The sequence below is a fragment of the Caretta caretta genome, chromosome 2 (genome assembly GCF_965140235.1).
Source record: "Caretta caretta isolate rCarCar2 chromosome 2, rCarCar1.hap1, whole genome shotgun sequence".
Taxonomy (NCBI): Eukaryota; Metazoa; Chordata; order Testudines; family Cheloniidae; genus Caretta; species Caretta caretta.
Window position 1 is genome coordinate 43,373,381 of NC_134207.1, and position 20,306 is coordinate 43,393,686.

The 20,306-nt window shown below is 46.8% G+C and overlaps 1 protein-coding gene across 1 annotated transcript in view; it reads right to left on the minus strand.

Moving 5' to 3' along the window:
• LOC125631066 (neural-cadherin-like) overlaps positions 1–16,412 on the minus strand; it is a 94,654-nt gene extending 78,242 nt beyond the window's left edge. The window contains exons 1-2 of the mRNA XM_048837243.2: positions 15,804–16,412; positions 15,350–15,755 (exon numbers count right to left, since the gene is read on the minus strand). Coding sequence (XP_048693200.2) covers positions 15,350–15,755; positions 15,804–16,412 — 1,015 coding nt within the window. The remainder of the gene's footprint in view (positions 1–15,349; positions 15,756–15,803) is intronic.
• Between the last annotated feature and the right edge of the window lie 3,894 nt (positions 16,413–20,306).

Consider the following 20,306-nt stretch of genomic DNA (forward strand, 5'->3'; position numbering starts at 1 on the left):
CAGTACGTGTTGCTGGCCTGGAGTGGTAAAGTGTCCTACCATGAAGGACGAAATAAGGCTGCCCTCCCCAGAAACCTTTTGCAAAGGCAGAACCGCAAATGCCAGGGCAAAGTAATCCTTTCACATGCTTGCTTTTAAACCATGTATAGCATTTTAAAAGGTACACTCACCAGAGGTCCCTTCTCCGCCTGCTGAGTCCAGGAGGCAGCCTTGGGTGGGTTCGGGGGGTACTGGCTCCAGGTCTAGGGTGAGAAACAGTTCCTGGCTGTCGGGAAAACCGGTTTCTCCGCTTGCTTGCTGTGAGCTATCTACAACCTCATCATCATCATCTTCTTCGTCCCCAAAACCTACTTCTGTATTGCCTCCATCTCCATTGAAGGAGTCAAACAACACGGCTGGGGTAGTGGTGGCTGAACCCCCTAAAATGGCATGCAGCTCATCATAGAAGCGGCATGTTTGGGGCTCTGACCCAGAGCGGCTGTTCGCCTCTCTGGTTTTCTGGTAGGCTTGCCTCAGCTCCTTCAGTTTCACGCGGCACTGCTTCGGGTCCCTGTTATGGCCTCTGTCCTTCATGCCCTGGGAGATTTTCACAAAGGTTTTGGCATTTCGAAAACTGGAACGGAGTTCTGTTAGCACGGATTCCTCTCCCCAAACAGCGATCAGATCCCGTACCTCCCGTTCAGTCCATGCTGGAGCTCTTTTGCGATTCTGGGACTCCATCATGGTCACCTGTGCTGATGAGCTCTGCATGGTCACCTGCAGCTTGCCACGCTGGCCAAACAGGAAATGAGATTCAAAAGTTCGCGGTTCTTTTCCTGTCTACCTGGCCAGTGCATCTGAGTTGAGAGCGCTGTCCAGAGCGGTCAGAATGGAGCACTCTGGGATAGCTCCCGGAGGCCAATACCATCGAATTGTGTCCACAGTACCCCAAATTCGAGCCGGCAACGTCGATTTAAGCGCTAATCCACTTGTCGGGGGTGGAGTAAGGAAATCGATTTTAAGAGCCCTTTAAGTCGAAATAAAGGGCTTCATTGTGTGGACGGGTGCAGGTTTAAATCGATTTAACGCTGCTAAATTCGACCTAAAGTCCTAGTGTAGACCAGGGCTAAGTAATCTAGCTAGAAATGCGTTAGATTTCCTTTTGTTTAATGGCTGGTAAAATAAGATGTGCTGAATGGAATGTATATTCCTGTTTTTGTGTCTTTTTGTAACTTAAGGTTTTGCCTAGAGGGATTCTCTGTTTTGAATCTGATTACCCTGTAAGGTATTTACCAGCCTGATTTTACAGAGGTGATTTTTATCTTTTCTTTAATTAAAATTCTTCTTTTAAGAAGCTGATTGATTTTTCATTGTTCTTAAGATCCAAGGGCTTGGGTCTGTGTTCACCTGTACAAATTAGTGAGGATTTTTATCAAGCCTTCCCCAGGGAAGGGGGTGTAAGGCTTGGGGGGATATTTTGGGGGAAGATGTCTCCAAGTAGGCTCTTTCCCTGTTCTTTGTTTAACACGCTTGGTGGTAGCAGCATAGGGTTCAAGGACAAGGCAAAGTTTGTACCTTGGGGAAGTTTTTAACCTAAGCTGGTAAGAATAAACTTAGGGGGTCTTTCATGCAGGTCCCCACATCTGTACCCTAGAGTTCAGAGAGAGGAAGGAACCTTGACACCTACAATCCCACTGCTATGACAAATGTTCTGCATTACCTGTGTGTGTGTGTGTGTGTGTGTGTGTGTGTGTCTTTCAGAGCACTTGCTAGTGGTTGTTAACTAGAGATAAATTAATTCCTTCAATAAAAATGTCATTTCCCCTTAAAAGGAATCCTCATATTGGTATATGTAACACACAATTGAGGTTTAGAAGTTATTCAAACATTCATCAATAAGCTGTGATGCTTAGTCTCTCGTCAATGTGAGCCTATAATTCAGATTTTTTTTTAATTGGAGAAATTAATCCTGACTTTTAAATATTTAGTAAGATGACCATACTTTTCTAAATCAATAACTAAGGCACATTTGTGATGACAATTTTTAGGGTCATGAAATGGTATCATGAAGTAGTAACACAACACATGAAGGTACAGTACACTCACTTTTCCACTTGCATTCCTCATGCCAGCTTCTCACTGAACAGCGATTTTTTTTTTTGAGTGTACCATTTCCCCCCAGTAACTTGTATTCTGCATGAAACTCTGACAAAATGCCATTCACATTCACTTTGAACAGAAGAGCTTTGAGAAGGTCTATATTAATTTGACTTTTCTCTGAGCTTCAAGAATTGTCTATAACCTAGAACACTCCTTTCACCGGACTGTTTGTTCATGGTAAACAAACTCTACCTAAGAGAATACATATCATAAACAAATATTTTGCAGTTATTTTTTAAAAAATGCAGAAATTTTGACTAATGAAATTTTTGTTTTTTGTCATTTCAAGGACCTTGAAAGAAGTTCATGTAAAAAAACCTCAGGCTTGTCCTGGTAAAACTGGGGCATATGTTCCTGAACAATAGATATGAAACAAGCACATATGTGGAACTAAGACATAATGGGCATGATCAGCATCAAGTTGTATATGCACATTTCTACCGAGTTTTGGAAAAAGTTATAGTGTATTTCCATTTTTATAACCGATAATAAATTAGCATTCCCTGAGATTTTTCTTTCCACTTAATTAACAGCAGGTTCCAAAATTCCTCTTGATTATATTTCAGGTTTCAGAGTAGCCGCTGCATTAGTCTGTATTCGCAAAAAGAAAAAGGAGTACTTGTGGCACCTTAGAGACTAACAAATTTATTTGAGCATAAGCTTTCGTGAGCTACAGCACTCAATCCAAGGTTTAAGAATCTGAAGTGCCATCCAAAATCTGAGAGGGATGAGGTGTGAAGCATGCTTTCAGAAGTCTTAAAAGAGAACACTGATGCGGAAACTACAGACACAAAGCACCAAAAAAGAAAATCAACCTTCTGCTGGTGGCATCTGACTCAGATGATGAAAATGAACATGTGTCGGTCCGCACTGCTTTGGACTGTTATCAAGCAGAACCCGTCATCAGCATGGACACATATCCTCTGGAATGGTGGTTTAAGCATGAAGGGACATATGAATCTTTAGCGCATCTGGCACGTAAATACCTTGCGACACCAGCTACAACAGTGCCATGAGAACACCTGTGCTCACCTTCAGGTGACATTGTAAACAAGAAACGAGCAGCATTATCTCCTGCAAGTTGTAACCAAACTTGTTTGTCTGAGCGATTGGCTGAACAAGAAGTAGGACTGAGTGGATTTGTAGGCTCTAAAGTTGTCTATTTTATTTTTGAATGCAGTTATTTTTTGTACGTAATTCTATCATTTGTAAATTCAACTTTCATGATAAAGAGATTGCACTACAGTACTTGTATTAGGTGAATTGAAAAATAGTATTTCTTTTGTTTTGTTTTGTTTTTTACAATGCAGATATTTGTAATAAAAAATAAATATAAAGTGAGCACTGTACACTTTGTATTCTGTGTTGTAATTGAAATCAATATATTTGAAAATGTGGAAAACATCCAAAAATATTTAAATAAATGATATTCTATTATTGTTTAAACAGCGTGATTAATTTTTTTAATCACTTGGACAGCCCTAGTAAAGAGATTATTACCTGCATTCACTACCTGTTGTAATCCTATTGAACCCCAGACACTAAGAAAGATTGTACTGTGCCAGTACTTGGATGGGAGATCACCAAAAAAACAAATGTCTGCTGCTGAAGTAGGGTTCGGTTGCCAGGTGTCCGGTTTTTGACCCTGGAAAGTTTGGTCAAAAGGGGACCTGTACAGTGTTCAGTCAGAAGTACTGATTGGACACCAAAAGTCTGGTTACTGCCCACAGGGGTGTCAGAACGGGGGGAGGGGAACAAGGCAGCGCCCACCGCAGCATGTGACCACAGCGGGGCACTTGCAGAGAGCTGGGGGAAGCATGGCTCTGAGCCAGGTGGGTGCCAATGCATGCAATGTGTTTGGATCGTGTCCTATTTTCCACTCTCCTCTCTGCTCCCCAGCTCTGCCCCCACCCGCCCACTGCAGACACACCCCATCTTCATGGGAAGCTGCTCCAGGGGCTACGAGACGCACGTTACAAGACACCCGTGACTGGCACCGGAGCCGCAACCTGAGCCAGGGATCACATGCGCTCCTGTTTCGCCTCCTTCCCCGTGCCACTTGGATGGGGCTCCGGCCTGGGAGGGTTGGGGAGCAGCACCCTTAAAGCTCAGGGCATGCAGCTCATTGTGGAGCCTGGCCTCCAGCTCTCTCCCACAGTGTGAGGAGGAAAGGACATTTCCCCCAGCCCAGCCCTGCCCAGACAGACAGCTATCCCTCCCCACTGATCGCTGCCTGCAAATGCCACCGTCAGCCTAGCCCAGGGCATGGGGACCAGTGGCACCGGGTCATCAACCCACACCACCCCCTTCTCAGCCAGGGTGGACTCCTATCTGCATCTCATGGGCAGGCTCCACTTCAGCTCCCAGCCCCACTCTGCAGGTGAGTCCTGGGGGGCAATGGGGGGAGGCGAGCAGGGGGGCTGTAGTGTCCAATTTTAAGAAATTGGAAAGTTGGCAACCCTATGCTCAAGTGGTGTTTAGTACTGAAATGTGAAACATGGAAAACTGTGCCCAAGCTTCTTGAAAACTTGGTCCCTAGATCAGGGACCCAAGGTCCATATGCAAGACAGCCCAAGTATGTTTCTATGTTTATGCATTGCACAATTATGCATACAAATCAGGTCTCTGCACACGCTAGTGACCACTCGTAGCCTACATGTCCAAAAGTTTGGGCACATTTAAATGCAACTGGGCGTAAACCTTTAGCTTCCAGTTTTGTAAATGTGTAATTCAGCCTCCATCCAGACACACAAAACCGAATTCTGAATTCAGATCTATAGTGCAGGCAGGGAATATCACAAATGGTGACATATGCCTACTGGCCAATTTTACAAGATCTGTGGTAACCCACTCCTGCATGTGTATAATAAAACAAACTTAAATCCATAAAGCACATACACACAGTAAGCTTTCTCGGAGTAGGAAGGCATCCACGGCCTTCATGAAATTATTTAAATTGTCCCCTAGGTTTAACATTTTGGGGCATATTTCACAACTTTGATCAGGCTTTGAAATGGCTTTGCAGATTGCTTCATACCCTGTTATAACAATGAAAATTTTGAGCTATGAAGTCACAGGCTCCAAAGAGTTGATTTAACATGCCAGACATTAAGAATAAAGGGGAGAATGAACTATCCTAAGGATCTTCTTTTGCTTGTCTTTTTTCAAACTTCTTTGACAGAGAAGCTATTTAAACACCAAAACAGAGCTCCTTGCATACTGCATACAGTACTATGTAACAACTTTCCACCATATAAAGACTCATCATTTTCACCCCAAAAATTAATCTTATTTTTCTGCTTCTCTCTCATCTACGGTCTCGCAAGCAGCGAACAGCCCAGTAACTAACCAGGTGGTAAAAGCAGTCTAGCCCATTATTCTTTACAATGAGCCTCTTCCGAAGATATATACATGCAGGGTAACACAATAACCTTAATCCTGAGACTTGCTGCTCCTTCTAATGAGCTGTGGCTATTACAGTGGTTTCATGGTTTAAGTGGATCAAGCCCCTCTGTTGGCAGGGCAGATGAATTAGAGGGCATGGCCTTGCTATGCACATATGGTTTGAATCAGTCTGGTACTGGGACAAGAAAGGATTGTGGTGACCTTTGATCTGGCTTGCCAGGTTGGGTTTCTGATTCTGGAATTAGGTGTATCTTGTTCTAGAATCTCAAGGGAGAAAATAAAAAAAAAAAAGTTAAGTGTGCAGAAATGGTCCCTATATCTCAATTTGAAATCATAGCCACTTACACCTGTATATGTATTTTTAAGATCTGTGCTCCACAGATCATAGGCTTTTTAACAAAAAATGCCATCAGAAGAGCTATTAGGAAAGTAAAAAAGAAAGAAAATGGGGCTAATTAAAACTTTTTAAATATGCACTCTAAGCTGTTTTCTCAGGAATTTCAATTCAAACTTAATCCTTTTTAAACAAAGGCTTATTTCCAAGAGGAACCCTAAAGGTTGAGTGCTTATCACATTGTGCCAATCAGACACTCTACATACAAAAACCCCTCCCTGGCCCTGCTGCTCTATGCCACAGTCTCCTCAATCAGACTGAAAATCAATTTCATTTGAGAATCTTCAATTTGAATTCAGTCACAGTTACAGTATTTGTAACATCACATGTGAAAAGGACAACATGAGAGAAATTCATGTCAATTCAAGTTGAACAGTTCGAGAAGTATTTTATATATTTCAGTAATAAACTAACTACTGGTTTTCTATTCCATTTTGATGCTTTGAAATATCCCAGGTTTAAGGGACACTAAACTCAAGCTGCACTTCTGAGCTCTTGTGGTCATACTGCTATTTGAAGAGGCTCTTCTTTCAATATTATCTATTCCGTCTCTTTGCTCTCAATCCCTGGAGCTTGTTTCAAGCCTGGAGCATCCTGCACCTACTGCAGAGTGAACTAGATCAGTGGTTCTCAAAGCCGGTCGACCGCTTGTTCAGGGAAAGCCCCGGGTGGGCCGGGCCAGTTTGTTTACCTGCCACATCCACAGGATCAGCTGATCGTGGCTCCCACTGGCCATGGTTCACTGCTCCAGGCCAATGGGGGCTGCGGGAAGGGCGGCCAGCACATCCCTTGGCCTGTGCCGCTTCCCGCAGCCCCCATTGGCCTGGAGCGGCGAACCACGGCCAGTAGGAGCTGCGATCAGCCAAACCTGCGGATGTGGCAGGTAAACAAACCGGCCTGGCGTGCCAGGGGGCTTTCCCTGAACAAGCGGCAGACCAGCTTTGAGAACCACTGAACTAGAAAACCAAATGCTTCCTACCTCAATTTCTGATTTTACACTGTAGTTCTTTGGATATTAGTTTATGTAGTATCACTGAAGGTGGGATTTCAGAAACACAAAATAGCTCAGAATCACAAATCCCATTGAAAGTTAATGGGACTTCTGGTCCAAAGCCACTTAAGGGTGGGATTTTCAAAAGCACCTAAGATCTGGAAGCTTATTTGTGTCAAAACAGAAGTGTGTTTTGAACTCTAAGTGTAATGGACACTTAGTTTTCTTCCACTTTTTAAAGCATGATACACTGAAAGCATCAAGATAAATCTCTGGAGATTGTGGGTCAGCGTGTGAATTCATCTACACCTTAGTTATTGTCCATTCATGTCAGGAGCTTATGACCTGATTTTCAGAGCTGTTGAACACACACATGGGATCTGCAAGTATTCAGCATCCCAGGAAAAACAGGCCAGTAGCTCATTTAATCTTCACATACAAATCTTGATTGTAAACTCTTTGAGGAAGAGACCACGTTCACCTTTATATCCGTACACTGCCTTACACAATTGGGCCCTAATTCTGGTCAAGGTTTCTGGGTGCTACCCCGAATATAAAAAACTGAAGAGAGCCAGACACTGTACATCTCAGTTTTCATTCTTACAATGGACATTTACTTTTCCACAGGTAAACAAGGCAATTCATAAGCACTGTACAAAATTTTATATTGAATGTATAGACTGTAAATTCTGTGGAGTAGGCACCATCTTCTTGTTCTGTGTTTTGCAGTGCCTTGCACAATGGGGTCCTATTCTGACAAAACCTAGAGCATGACTATGGCTCCTAGGAGCTACTCCAACAGTTAGGAATCAAATTAATCTTGTTGTACACTGGACTCTTGCAACTCATTTCAGTGACCTAACTGAATGAAATATGTATTTTCTGCTTCTAGGATTCAGGTATGTAGGAAGAGTGCTATAAATTAATCAAAAATAAAGCAGATCAGAAAAAAATAGAGGTCCAATTTTTAATCAGTCCTTTTTTCTCTAAAATATTCAAACATGTAAAAGCAAACTTGTCAGTGGCGAAGCAGCACATGAGAAAATGTCTATTTCCCTTTGTAATTTCTACATAATGGATGAAAGTCAGTACAGATCTGTTAATTTTGTATTTAAATTAATAAGGTAAAAAGCAGTAAGGCTTGATATGTGTTTCATAATATTGATTAACATGTCAGCCTTTAGAAAGTAACTGTTAATTATATTTAACTGGGTAAAGGCAAAAAACAGGAAAATATTATTTGATCAGTGTTACACATCTCACCAGATTCTCTACATAAAATATTTGTTCAAAACTGCTAAACTATTTAATGATCTATACCTGACAAAAGTGATTTAAAAAGTGAGAGGTCTGAAGTTAGTGATTGTCCAAAATTATGACAGAGTTCTACCTTAATTTAAAAAGCAGTCCAGGGAAGGAGTATAAAAATGACCTTGTCCTACTTGATTATTGAATTTTTTTCACCCTGTGGCTCGTTTGTTGTCAATACATTTTCAGGGCATAGAACATGGTAGAAAAGCAACATTTTAAAGAGCACCACATTACAGATCACAACTGTATGAATGATTTTATAAAATATTGTTCATAATGGTATTTACTTTATTTACTTACAGACAAGCAACATCCTCAATGAAACTTTAACAGATAATTTCTCATTCAGACTACATCTAGAACTGTAAGACATTTGTTTGCTTTAAACTAGACTTGGCCTACTCTTAAATTATATCAGCAGGGGTGTGAAAACCCCACACTCTAGAGTGACACAGCTATGCTGACAAACCCCCCGGCACAGCCACAGCTATGTCAGTGGATTAGCACTTTTGTCAATGTAGTTAACAGAATTTAACAGCATTCTAGGAAGTGGTGTTCTTACACAGACCAAAAAACTCCTTCTTTCAGTATAGGCTGTGTTTACAGTAGGGAGCTATACCAACATATGCTCTGTAGTGTAGACATAGCCATAGTCTCTTTAAAAAATGAAGAGATTTACACTATGGTAAATGGTATTTCTCCACTGAACTGAGTTGCACATGTGTATAAGAATAATTCTCTGTCTGGAGGCTATTTGATTCTCAGTACATGCACAGTTGTCTGATGATAATGAAGAGCCCATGTTTGCGTTTGCTTGTAATTTTTGCACCATCTGTCACTTCTCCAAGTCATCAGTCTGTAAAAAACATTTCCAAAATCTGTAAAGACCTCATTGTAAGCAAAAGTCATGAGCAACTCTCATCCTGGCAAATTGATAGGGAACTGAAGTGACATACAAGTGTGACAATTACTTAGTGACCCATGTACAATTTGAAGAATGGAAATATTTTAGTTTACTTTGAGTGTTTCATGACCCAATTTATATAACAGACTATTTGATATTTTGACCCACCTTCATTTCTAGTTTCTACTATTTAAAGGAATTTAAAATGTTTTATTTCCCTCCCCTTTCCATTCCCGGATGTTGTTTTGGGAAGAAGAATTGCTAGGAAGAGATGTGATCCACCTAACGAACAGAGGGAAGAGCATCTTCACAGGCAGGCTTGCTAACCTAGTGAGGAGGGCTTTAAACTAGGTTTGCAGAGGGAAGGTGACCTAAGCCCTGAGGTAAGTGGGATACCAGGAGGAAACACAAGGAGGGGAGTGCAACAGGGGGGCCCTCCTGATTCATACTGAGAAAGCAGGGCAATCAGCTAGTTATCTTAGGTGCATGTACACAAATGCAAGAAGCCTGGGAAACAAGCAAGAAGAATTGGAAGTCCTGGCACAGTCAAAGAACAATGATGAGATTGGAATAACAGAGATTTGGTGGCGTAGCTCACATGACTGGAGCACCGTCATAGATGGTTGTAAACTGTTCAGGAAGGACAGGTGGGGGGGAAAGGTGGAGGAGTTGCACTCTACGTAAGAGAGCAGTAGGATTGTTCAGAGCTCCAGTATGAAACTATAGAAAAGCCGGTTGAGAGTCTTTGGGTTAAGTTTAAAAGTGAGAGCAACAAGGGTGATGTCGTGGAGGGTGTGTTCTATAGACCACCAGACCAGGAAAATGAGGTAGACAAGGCTTTCTTTGGACAATTAACTGAAGTTTCCAGAACACAGGCCCTGGCTCTAATGGGGGACTTCAATCACCCTGACATCTGCTGAGAGAGCAATACAGCAGTGCACAGACAATCAAGGAAGTTTTTGGAGAGTGTTGGGAACAGCTTTCTGGTGCAACTATTGGAGGAACCAACTGGGGCCGTTCTCCTCTTGACCTGCTGCTTACAAACAGGAAGGAATTGGTTGGGGAAGTAGAAGTGGGTGGCAACCTGGGCAGCAGTGACCACGAGCTGATTTAGTTCAGGATCCTCACAAAAGAAAGGAGAGTAGCAAAATACAGACCCTGGACTTCAGAAAAGCAGACTGACTCCCTGAGGGAACTGATGGGCAGGATCCCCTGGGAGGCTAACATGAGGGGGAAAGGAGTCCAGGAAAGCTGGCTGTATTTTAAAGAAGCCTTATTGAGGGTGCAGAAAGAATAGCAAATATGGCAGGCAGGGCCAGCTCTAGCACCAGCAAAACAAGCAGGTGCTTGGGGCAGCACATTTCTAGGGACGGCGTTCCAGTGCTGGCCACGCCGCCCCTAGAAACGTACCCCCGCCGCCCCAGCTCGCCTGCACCTGCTTCCCTGAGCACCCCGCCGCCACTCCTCTTCTCCCCCTCCGCCGCTCCCAGGCTTGCCACGCACGAATCAGCAAGCCTTGGAGGGAAGGAGGGAGAAGCTGAGCAGCGGCATGCTCGGGGGAGGCGGCGGTGGTGGAGCAGAGGTGAGCTGGGGCATGGAGCGGTTCCTCTACTCCCCCCCCCATTACTTCCTGCACTTCCCCCCAACCCTCGCTCACCTCCGCTCCGCCTGCTCCCCTGAGCTTCTCCCACCTGAGAGGGAGGGGGGAGAAGCAGAGCGGAGGCGTGTTTAGGGGAGCAGATGGAGTAGAGGTGAGCTAGGGCGGGGGATTGGGGGGAGGGGAAGCCACAGGAAGCAATGGGGGGGGGGATGCAGTATGCCCAGGGGAGGAGGTGGGGCCGGGGATTTGGGGAAGGGGTTCAGAAGGGGCGGAGTTGGGGTGGAGCCGGGGGCACACAAAAAAAAGCAGGGATGGCCAAAAATTTTTTTTGCTTGGAGAGGCAAAAATCCTAGAGCCAGCCCTGATGACAGGTGACCAGCTTAGCTGAACACAAAAAGGACGCTTACAAGAAGTGGAAACTTGGACAGATGACATGGGGGGAGTATAAAAATATTGCTCGAGCATGCAGGGGTGTAATCAGGAAGGCCAAAACCCACCTGGAGTTGCAGCTACCAAGTGATATGAAGGGTAACAAGAAGGGTATCTACAGATCTTTTTCTTGTTGCTAACATATCAGGGAAAGTGTGGGACCTTTAATGAATGGGGGAGGCAACCTAGTGACAGGTGATACAGAAAAAGCTGAATGGTACTCAATGCTTTTTTTGCCTTGGTCTTCACAGACAAGGTCAGTTCCCACACTGCTGTCCTGGGCAATACAGTATGGGGAGGAGGTGAGCAGACCTCAGTGGTGAATGAACAGGTTAAGGACTATTTAGAAAAGCTGGACATGCACAAATCCATGGGTCCAGATCTAATGCATCCGAGGGTCCTGGGAGAATTGGCTGATGTGATTGCAGAGCCACTGGCCATTATCTTTGAAAACTTGTGGCGATCGGGGGAGGTCGTGGATGATTGGAAAAAGGCAAATATAGTACCCATCTTTAAAAAAGGGAAGAAGGAGAAGCCAGGGGACTACAGACCAGTCAGCCTCACCTCAGTCCCTGGAAAAATCATGGAGCAGGTCCTCAAGGAAACCATTTTGAAGCACTTGGAGGAGAGGAAGGTGAACAGAAACAGTCAACATGGATTTGCCAAGGGCAAGTCATGCCTGACCAACCTGATTGCCTTCTATGATGAGATAACTGGCTCTGCAGATATGGGGAAAGCATTGGACATGATATATGTTGACTTTAGCAAAGCTTTTGATACAGTCTCCCAGAGTATTCTTGCCAGCAAGTTAAAAAAGTATGGATTGGATGAATGGACTATAAGGTGGATACAAAGCTAGCTAGATTGTCAGGCTCAATGGATAGTGATCAATGGCTCAATGTCTAGTTGGCAGGTGGTATCAAGGGGAGTACCCCAGGGGTTGGTCCTAGGGCTGGTTTTGTTCAACATCTTATTAATGATCTGAATGATGGGATGGATTGCACCCTCAGCAAGTTCGTAGATGACACGAAGCTGCGGGGAGAGGCAGATATGCTGGAGGATAGGGATAGGGTCCAGCGTGACCTAGACAAATTGAAGGATTGGGTCAAAAGAAGTCCTGCACTTAGGACGGAAGAATCCCATGCACCACTACAGGCTGCAGACAGACTGGCTAAGCAGCAGTTCTGCAGAAAAGGGGGATTACAGTGGATGAGAAGCTAGATATGAGTCAGCAGTTTGCCCTTGCTGCCAAGAAGGCTAACAGCATATTGGGCTGCATTAGTAGGAGCACCGCCAGCAGATCGAAGGAAGTGATTATTCCCCTCGATTCGGCACCGGTGAGGCCACATCTGGAGTATTGCATGCAGTTTAGGGTCCCCCACTACAAAAAGGATGTGGACAAATTGGACAGAGTCTAGCGGAGGGCAACAAAAATTATCAGGGGGCTGGGGCACACAACTTACGAGGAGAGGCTGAGGGAACTGGGCTTATTTAGTCTGCAGAAGAGAAGAGTGAGGGGGGATTTGATAGCAGACTTCAACTACCTGAAGGGGGGTTCCAAAGAGGATGGAGCTAGGCTGTTCTCAGTGGTGACAGATGACAGAACAAGGAGCAGTGGTCTCAAGTTGCAGTGGGGCAGGTCTAGGTTGGATATTAGGAAACAGTACTTCACTAGGAGGGTGATGAAGCACTGTAATGGGTTCCCTAGGGAGGTGGTGGACTCTCCATCCTTAGAGGTTTTTAAGGCCTGGCTTGACAAAGCCCTGGCTGGGATGATTTAGTTCAGGGGTGGGCAAACGTTTTGGCCTGAGGGCCACAACGGGGTGTGAAACGGTATGGAGGGACGGGTAGGGAAGACTGTGCCTCCACAAACAGCCTGCCCCCCGCCCCCTCCCACTTCCTACCCCGACTGCCCCCCTCACAACCTCTGACCCATCCAACCCTCCCTGCTCCTTGTCCCCTGACTGCCCCCTCTCGGGACCCCCCCTACCCCTAACCACCCCCCCAGGATCCCACCCCTCTAGTCAACTCCCCCTGCTCCCTGTCTGCCCCAACAGGCTCCCTGACCCATCCAACCCCCTGCTCCACTCCTTGTCCCCTGATCTCCCCATCCCGGGAGCCCCATCCCTAACAGCCCCTCTCCAGGACCCCACCCCCTATCCAACCCCCACTGCTCCCTGTCTCCCCCCTCCCGGGACCCTTCCCCGCCCCCTGTCTCCTGACCGCCCCCCCCCCAAACCTCCACCCCATCCAACCGCCCCCTGACAACCCCCCCAGGACCTCCTGCCCCTTATCCAACCTCCCCTCTCCCTGCCCCCTTACCATGCCATTCAGAGCTGCAGGACAGGCTTATTGGAAAGCCTAGGAGGTGGGTGGGTGCAAGCCGCGCTACCCACACGGCTGCAAAAGAACAGCGGGGGAGGGGCCGGGGCTAGCCGCCCCGGCTGGGAGCTCCAGGGCTGGGCAGGATGGTCCCACGGGCCACTGTAGTTTACCCACCTCTGATTTAGTTGATGTTGGTCCTGCTCTGAGCAGGGGGTTGGACTAGATGACCTCTCTTCCAGCCCTAATCTTCTGTGATTCTGTTATCACATCTATTTCCACTAACATTAATGGGCTTCATGCATGCACATAGTGAAACCGATGAAGTGAGCTGTAGCTCACGAAAGCTCATGCTCAAATAAATTGGTTAGTCTCTAAGGTGCCACAAGTACTCCTTTTCTTTTTGCGAATACAGACTAACACGGCTGTTACTCTGAAACCTGTCATAGTGAAACCTGACACTCAAGTTTTTAATCAGTTCACTTTTTGTGCGATGGTTCCATATCAATAAGGCTAGACACCATGCTTCTTATCAAATTTAGCAGCCCATGGGCCGCAGTTTTTAAAAATATTTTTATCTGATGTTTGACTTAGATTTATGGATTATTTTTAAGAACTACAGGTCAGAATGAACACATAATTGAACTTCCCTCACAAATACTTTGTTTTCAAATTACTCTATGCTCTTTCTCCAGTCAGAACCCCCACCATATGCTCACTGCCCCCGATTCATTAGTGTGTTCATGAGCCTGATTTGGAAAGAGGTGGGAAATGCTAAAATATCCAGAAGACCATTTAAAAATCCCCAATGTCTTCCTATCAGACTCAAAAGCAACAGACTGCAACAGGCACACATCCCAAGTGTGCAGATAGGCACATGTTATACAGGCTCATAGTTATGTCATACTGCACAGCTTCTATGGTAGGGGAGTTTTGAGTGCAACACATTTCAGGAGATTTGAAGCAGACCTACCCCACAACAGCATCCACAGTATAAAACCAGTTTCAGAGTAGTAGCGGTGTTAGTCTGTATCCACACAAAGAAAAGGAGGACTTGTGGCACCTTAGAGACTAACCAATTTATTTGAGCATTAGATTTCCTGAGCTACAGCTCACTTCATCGGATGCATGCAGTAGAAAATACAGTGGGGAGATTTTATATACACAGAGACCATGAAACAACGGGTGTTACCATCCACACTGTAATAAGAGTGATCAGGTAAGGTGAGCTATTACCAGCAGGAGAGGAAAAAAAAAAAACCAACACTTTTGTAGTGATAATCAAGGTGGGCCATTTCCAACAGTTGACAAGCACGTGTGAGGAACAGTAGGGGCGGGGGACCGGTAATGCCACGAGCGTACTTCGTAGGCTGTAGGGGATGGGTATTTTGCTCTGTCTGCAAAGCGCATCAGACAATGTCTTGCGGCCACCACACGCTGGCGCTTCCAGACCCAAGAGAAGAAGGCGACACTGCAGGGGCCACCAATACTATTAGGGCAGCAGCGGGGGCGGCCAGTTCTAATGCAGTTAAACACACTCGCGCTGTTCCCCTCTCCCTCCACCCCAGCCCGCCGGGAGAGGAGAGGAAACGGGGTCCCCTGGCTGGGGCTGCGCGCACCTCTCGGCTCTGTGCAGCACCCGCCCCCGGCACCCCCTGCGTTAGCCCGAGAGCGCCGCGGCCTTTCGGGGCACAGCCGCGATCATGGGGCCCCCGACCGGCTCTGCGGGGAGAGGCGGCAGTACCGCCGGCGGGCAGAGGAAGCTGGGGCCCCCGCGTCTCTCCGCCGGGCACCCAGCGCCGCCACCAGCGGCCCCCGCCTTCCCCCTCCGCGCCCGGGCAGCGCCAGCCTTACCTCGCCCGCCCCGCCGGTGCACTCTCACCAGGGCCTCGGCGCGGCCGCCCCGCGGCAGCTCCCGGCTCAGGTGGAGGCGGCCTGACGCCCGCTCCAGCTCCACGGGGGCGGCGGGAGAAGCCAGCTCGAACCAGCTGCCGGCCGCCTGGTAGCGTGTGTCCGGCACGGTGAATATGGGGTCCCCGAGCCGCGCCCCGGCCGGGACCCGCGCCGTGTAGGAGATGGAGCCGGAGCCCGGCGGCTGCTTCTGGGGCAGGGGCGAGCGGGCCCTGCGGGCGCCCTCTCTCCGCACCGCCAGCTGCAGCCGCCGCGCCGGGCTCCGCAGAGGCCGGGGCAGCCCATGGTCCTGCGCCGAGACCCAGAGGCTGAGCCTGCGGCGCCCCAGCAGGGAGCCCACCGTGAGCACCTGCCCGCTGCGGGGCACCACGAAGAGCAGGCGGCTGCCGGCGCCGGCCGGCCACGAGCGGTAGGTGAGCAGCGCGTTGGCTCCTTCGTCCCCGTCCAGGGCGCGCAGCCAGGCCACCTCGCTGCCCAGCGGCGCCAGCTCGTCCACGTCCAGGGGCGGCCCGGCGGGGATGCGAGGCCGGTGATCGTTCCGGTCCAGCACCCGGACCCGCAGCAGCGCCCGCCGAGAGGAGCCGGCTGTCCTCGGCCGCCGCAGGGACAGGGTGTACCGCGGCCGGGCTTCCCGGTCCAGGCACTGGGCCGTCCGCAGCAGCAGCAGCAGCCCCGGCCCCAGGTGCAAGGAGAAGCGAGAGGCGCCGGCCCCCTCCAGCGCCCACTCCCCCGGCGGCTCCCCAGGGTTCAGCAGCCGCCGCAGCGGCACCCGCAGCCCCTGCACTGGTGTCCCCGCCGGGCTGTTCTCCAGCACCTGCCCGTAGAAACGGAGCAGGCGAGAAGTGCCGCTAGCCCGGGGCTCCGCCGCCCTGCAGAGGAGCTGGCGGCCGCTCCCGGCCAGTAGCAGCAGGGCGAGCAGCGGCCAGGCGAGGCAGCGCCCCCACTCCTGGTCCATCCCCCTCCGGAGGCAGCGGCGGCTCGGAGCCGCTTGCAAGGCAGAGAACATCGGCTGGCGGAGGAGGCTGCGACACCGGCTGCAGGCGCTGATCTGACCGCCACCCAGCCCCACACCGACTGCACGTGGCGCGCCCGCTCCGCCCCCTGCCCAGCGACCAATCAGGAGTAGGGGTGGGCTGGTGCTCTCCTCTGGAGAGAGCGATCCCTCGCCCTCGGCTTGGGGAGGAGGAGCCAGTCAACCCATTCCCCGCCCTTTATTTACAACGTGGACCCAGAAAGTCCCGACAAGTCTTGCGAATCTGTCGGACTCAAACGTCCTTGCTTAGTTGCAATGAATCAACAGCAGCAGCCAGGAAACAATCTTCTCAGTTTACAGGAAAGAAATTTAGATCGTTTAGAAACAGGCAAGGGAATAAGTTGCATAACTGGACAGTGAAATCACCTTCATGCTACATAGTACTAGCTCGCCTTAGCCGCCACCTGACAGGAATGATTTAGGGATAATGAAGCAAGTTCCATCAGTTTATTTAACATTTACCTTTCATTATTCCAAAGATATGTTTCCAAATTTTATAATTGTGAAATATATTTTCCAAGTGGAAATATAGCACTGCTTGGGTTTACAAGTGTAAAAACCAGACCACCTTAAACAATAGCTCTAAGAGAGGCGAGTTTGGATATTAACTCCACAGATATTTAAATAGTCATCATTAGGGAACATTAACTATTTCACTGCTCTTCATGGTTAGCAGAAACTCAGCTAAATTGGGATTGTGAGTGTGCCCAAGTACCACCATTTCCACTCCCTTTCCTCCCCAAAGGCTGCAATTCTGCAACACATTCCACAAAGAACACCTGTGCATAATGCATTGCAGCATCGGTTTCTCCATCTCAGATTATTCTAATATGCCTCAAACTGTGATTATTGAAAGAGCTACATATATATTACTGTTATGTGAATACATTGCTTCTTGACAAAGCATTGTTTTTTGAATGAGGATGGAATAGTGGGGGCATTATTTGTTGTAGTGGTTAAAATCTGTACCTAATTTACTCATATCAAGAGGCGGGGAATCACCAAAAGTGGCACAGAAGAGCACCTCTAGCATTGTCTACTTGTCATTCAAGTATTGACTAGAATAACCAGAAGCTGTTTCTGATGTATTGTAAGTAAGGGAAGAATTATTTATATAACTCCTGCTAGAACAAAAGGAACAATGTTGCAGTAAGTAGCAGATGAGAGGTACTTTACATCACAAATTGTTTGCAATCTGGAGAGTAAGAAATATATGTTGGGAAAAATAAGCAGCAAGGTTTTTCATATTTTATAGAAGAGATTTCTACAAGTTTCAGACAGTTAACATTAGAAATAAGTTCCCAGGAAAATTATACCTTACCATAATCCATTTCATCCTACTCTACACAAGAAATGATTTAACAAACAAGGGAGTTTAAATAAAACTTTTGAAAATTTTACCATATAAAAGTCAACAAATACTTATTACTAAAAGAAAGAATAATTAGCCTAATTTTCAATGAGGTTTTGCTTTATAGATATGATCCTGCAGCCTTTACTCACAGGAGTAATCCCGAAGTCAAGAGGTCCGTTTGTGTAATGGAAGCAGGATTGGGCCCTACAGCCTTTATCCTTCAGACACACGTTTAAGTTTACATGAGTAGTCCCACTGAGTTCAGTACTGCTTTAGAGTATTCTGTTCCCAAATACTTGTACTATTTAAATGAAGTTCTCCCAGATTCTCCTTTGTGTTTCTCCAGCAGAAATAGACAGAGTTTGGTACTTTTTCCTAGTGCACAGAAGAGTGAAAGCTACTTTTGCAGTGAGCTAACTTCAAGTAAAGCTTGTGTCCATGAATTTATATGAAAAGATTTTCAAGCAAATACTCTAATCACATTTTAAAAAAAATAGTGAAAGAAATACAGGAGAACAGAAGGGGTTCAAAGGAACAAAGGAATAGTTTCAAGAATTTATCTGAAAGGAATATAATAGCCAGGTAGTCATTTCTATATGGTAGGTAAGGAACTCACAATGTATATAGGTGTGTGAAGGAGTGTGCAAACATGCACTGGACAAGAGAGGGTTAACCCCACACTATGGACTGAGGAAGTCCCACCCCTCAGACCATGCTGGGCATGCTCCAACAGCTGCCTCAGTATAAAAGGGAGCAGCCCAGTTCATTCTAGGCTGACTGCTGGAGAGGAAGGACCTTTAGCAGAGGTTCTAGCTGAAGAGCTGTCACAACCCGTGGCTGGGTGCTAGGGATTCTGAGAGTGAGATCAGAGGTCTGTGGACAATAGAGCCCCAAGGAATCATCTATGCTGTGGAGCTCAGATGCCCCATGTACCGCAGCTTCTGGAAGTGTGATAGGAAGTGGCCCTGGGTGGGTGAGTGATATATTCCACCTGAGCGAGGTCAGCATGTTTCTGTGGGACTCCCTGCTGACCCAGTGGCAGACCACTCTGCCACTGTTAGGGCCCTGGGTTGGGCCCAGTGGAGTTGCCTGGGGCCCCCTACCTGGGTTGCTGTCACTAAAGCTTTGCTAAAGTCAACATATATCATGTCCCTCTGCATACTGCCCTGTACCTGAGGCCTGTTATATTGACTCTGGCTGCTAGGCCATGCTGCTTTCAGCCTAAAGACTGTCAGAAAGACTAACCATGGTGGTATCACAACCCTGCTATGCCCCAAAGGAGGACAGGGTGTGCATAGCATGTGACAAGGTGCCACTGCACTTTAATGACCTGAATAAGAGCTCTGTGTTACTTGACAGCTAGTGTGGTGGTGCGTTTTTGTTTTTTAAACCAACAGAAGCTGATCACAAAATTCTAGTCAATGATAGAAAAATGTTAACTGTAGCTATTGTGAGTGAGCGTAGCAAGGGATGAATTCCTACTTTCATCCCAGAAAACATAATACAAAGAGTGGGTTGAGCCGCTAGTGCTGATGATAAAAAGTTGAAGACAAATCTTCAGTCATTTGTTGTATGACATTCTACTCTGTGTCCTTAAGAGCTTGGGTTCAGCCAAGCCACAGTGGCAAGGGCGCAACCTACCTGAATCAGACTCTACATGTGGAAATCTTTGGTCTGGGAGAGGAAAAGAGAATATGCACAACATCTCTCTCTAGCATTGAAAAGCTAGACCTCATCTGTCAAACACACAATACCCAGTGACCTAAATTTAGACATCCAGTTCCTCCCTGATGCACAAGTGTCATTCCCATTGATGGAATTTACATGCACATGAGGGCAAGAACAAACCCCCTAGGCTACATAATAGCCAAATGGCCTTTTTTTTTTAACTTAACAGACAAAGGCATCTGATGGCACAAAAATGTACACAAGGACAAAAACCAGTCCCCAACCCCACAACCAGCAAGGGATAAAAATCCTACGCTAATACTTTGAGAAAAGAGATACCAATATAAGTAGGGCGCATTTGACCAGAATTGCTACCAATGAATGTTTCTGAATGTGTCTGGAAGCTGCTTTTGTCAGCCAATGTGACACTTAGCCAACAGTAACTGTGGTGTGACACTACACCTCTCATTCTTTACAGTGATATTATGGTGTAATGATGCATTTTGTACAAGATAAGTCATGTGAGGTATTAAAGTTATGATTTGCTGAATATGATTATCTGATTTGTATGTATCATTTTTGTATCTAAAGTTATTTAACATACAGATATGTAGTCAGTATTTATATAGTTACACCTGAGTAATGCCCACTAGACAAGATGCTTTCAGTCTAGATAACTGGTTGGGAAGGGCCTATTCAGGGCAATAAGCCATTAGGGAAAACAATAAGCCTTAGGAGAAGCTTATCTCCCACCTGGTGAGCCTTCCTAAACACTCCTGAGGGCCAGTAATGGTTGCTATGACTCTAAAAGGACATGTGACCAGGCCACATGATTATGGACTCCA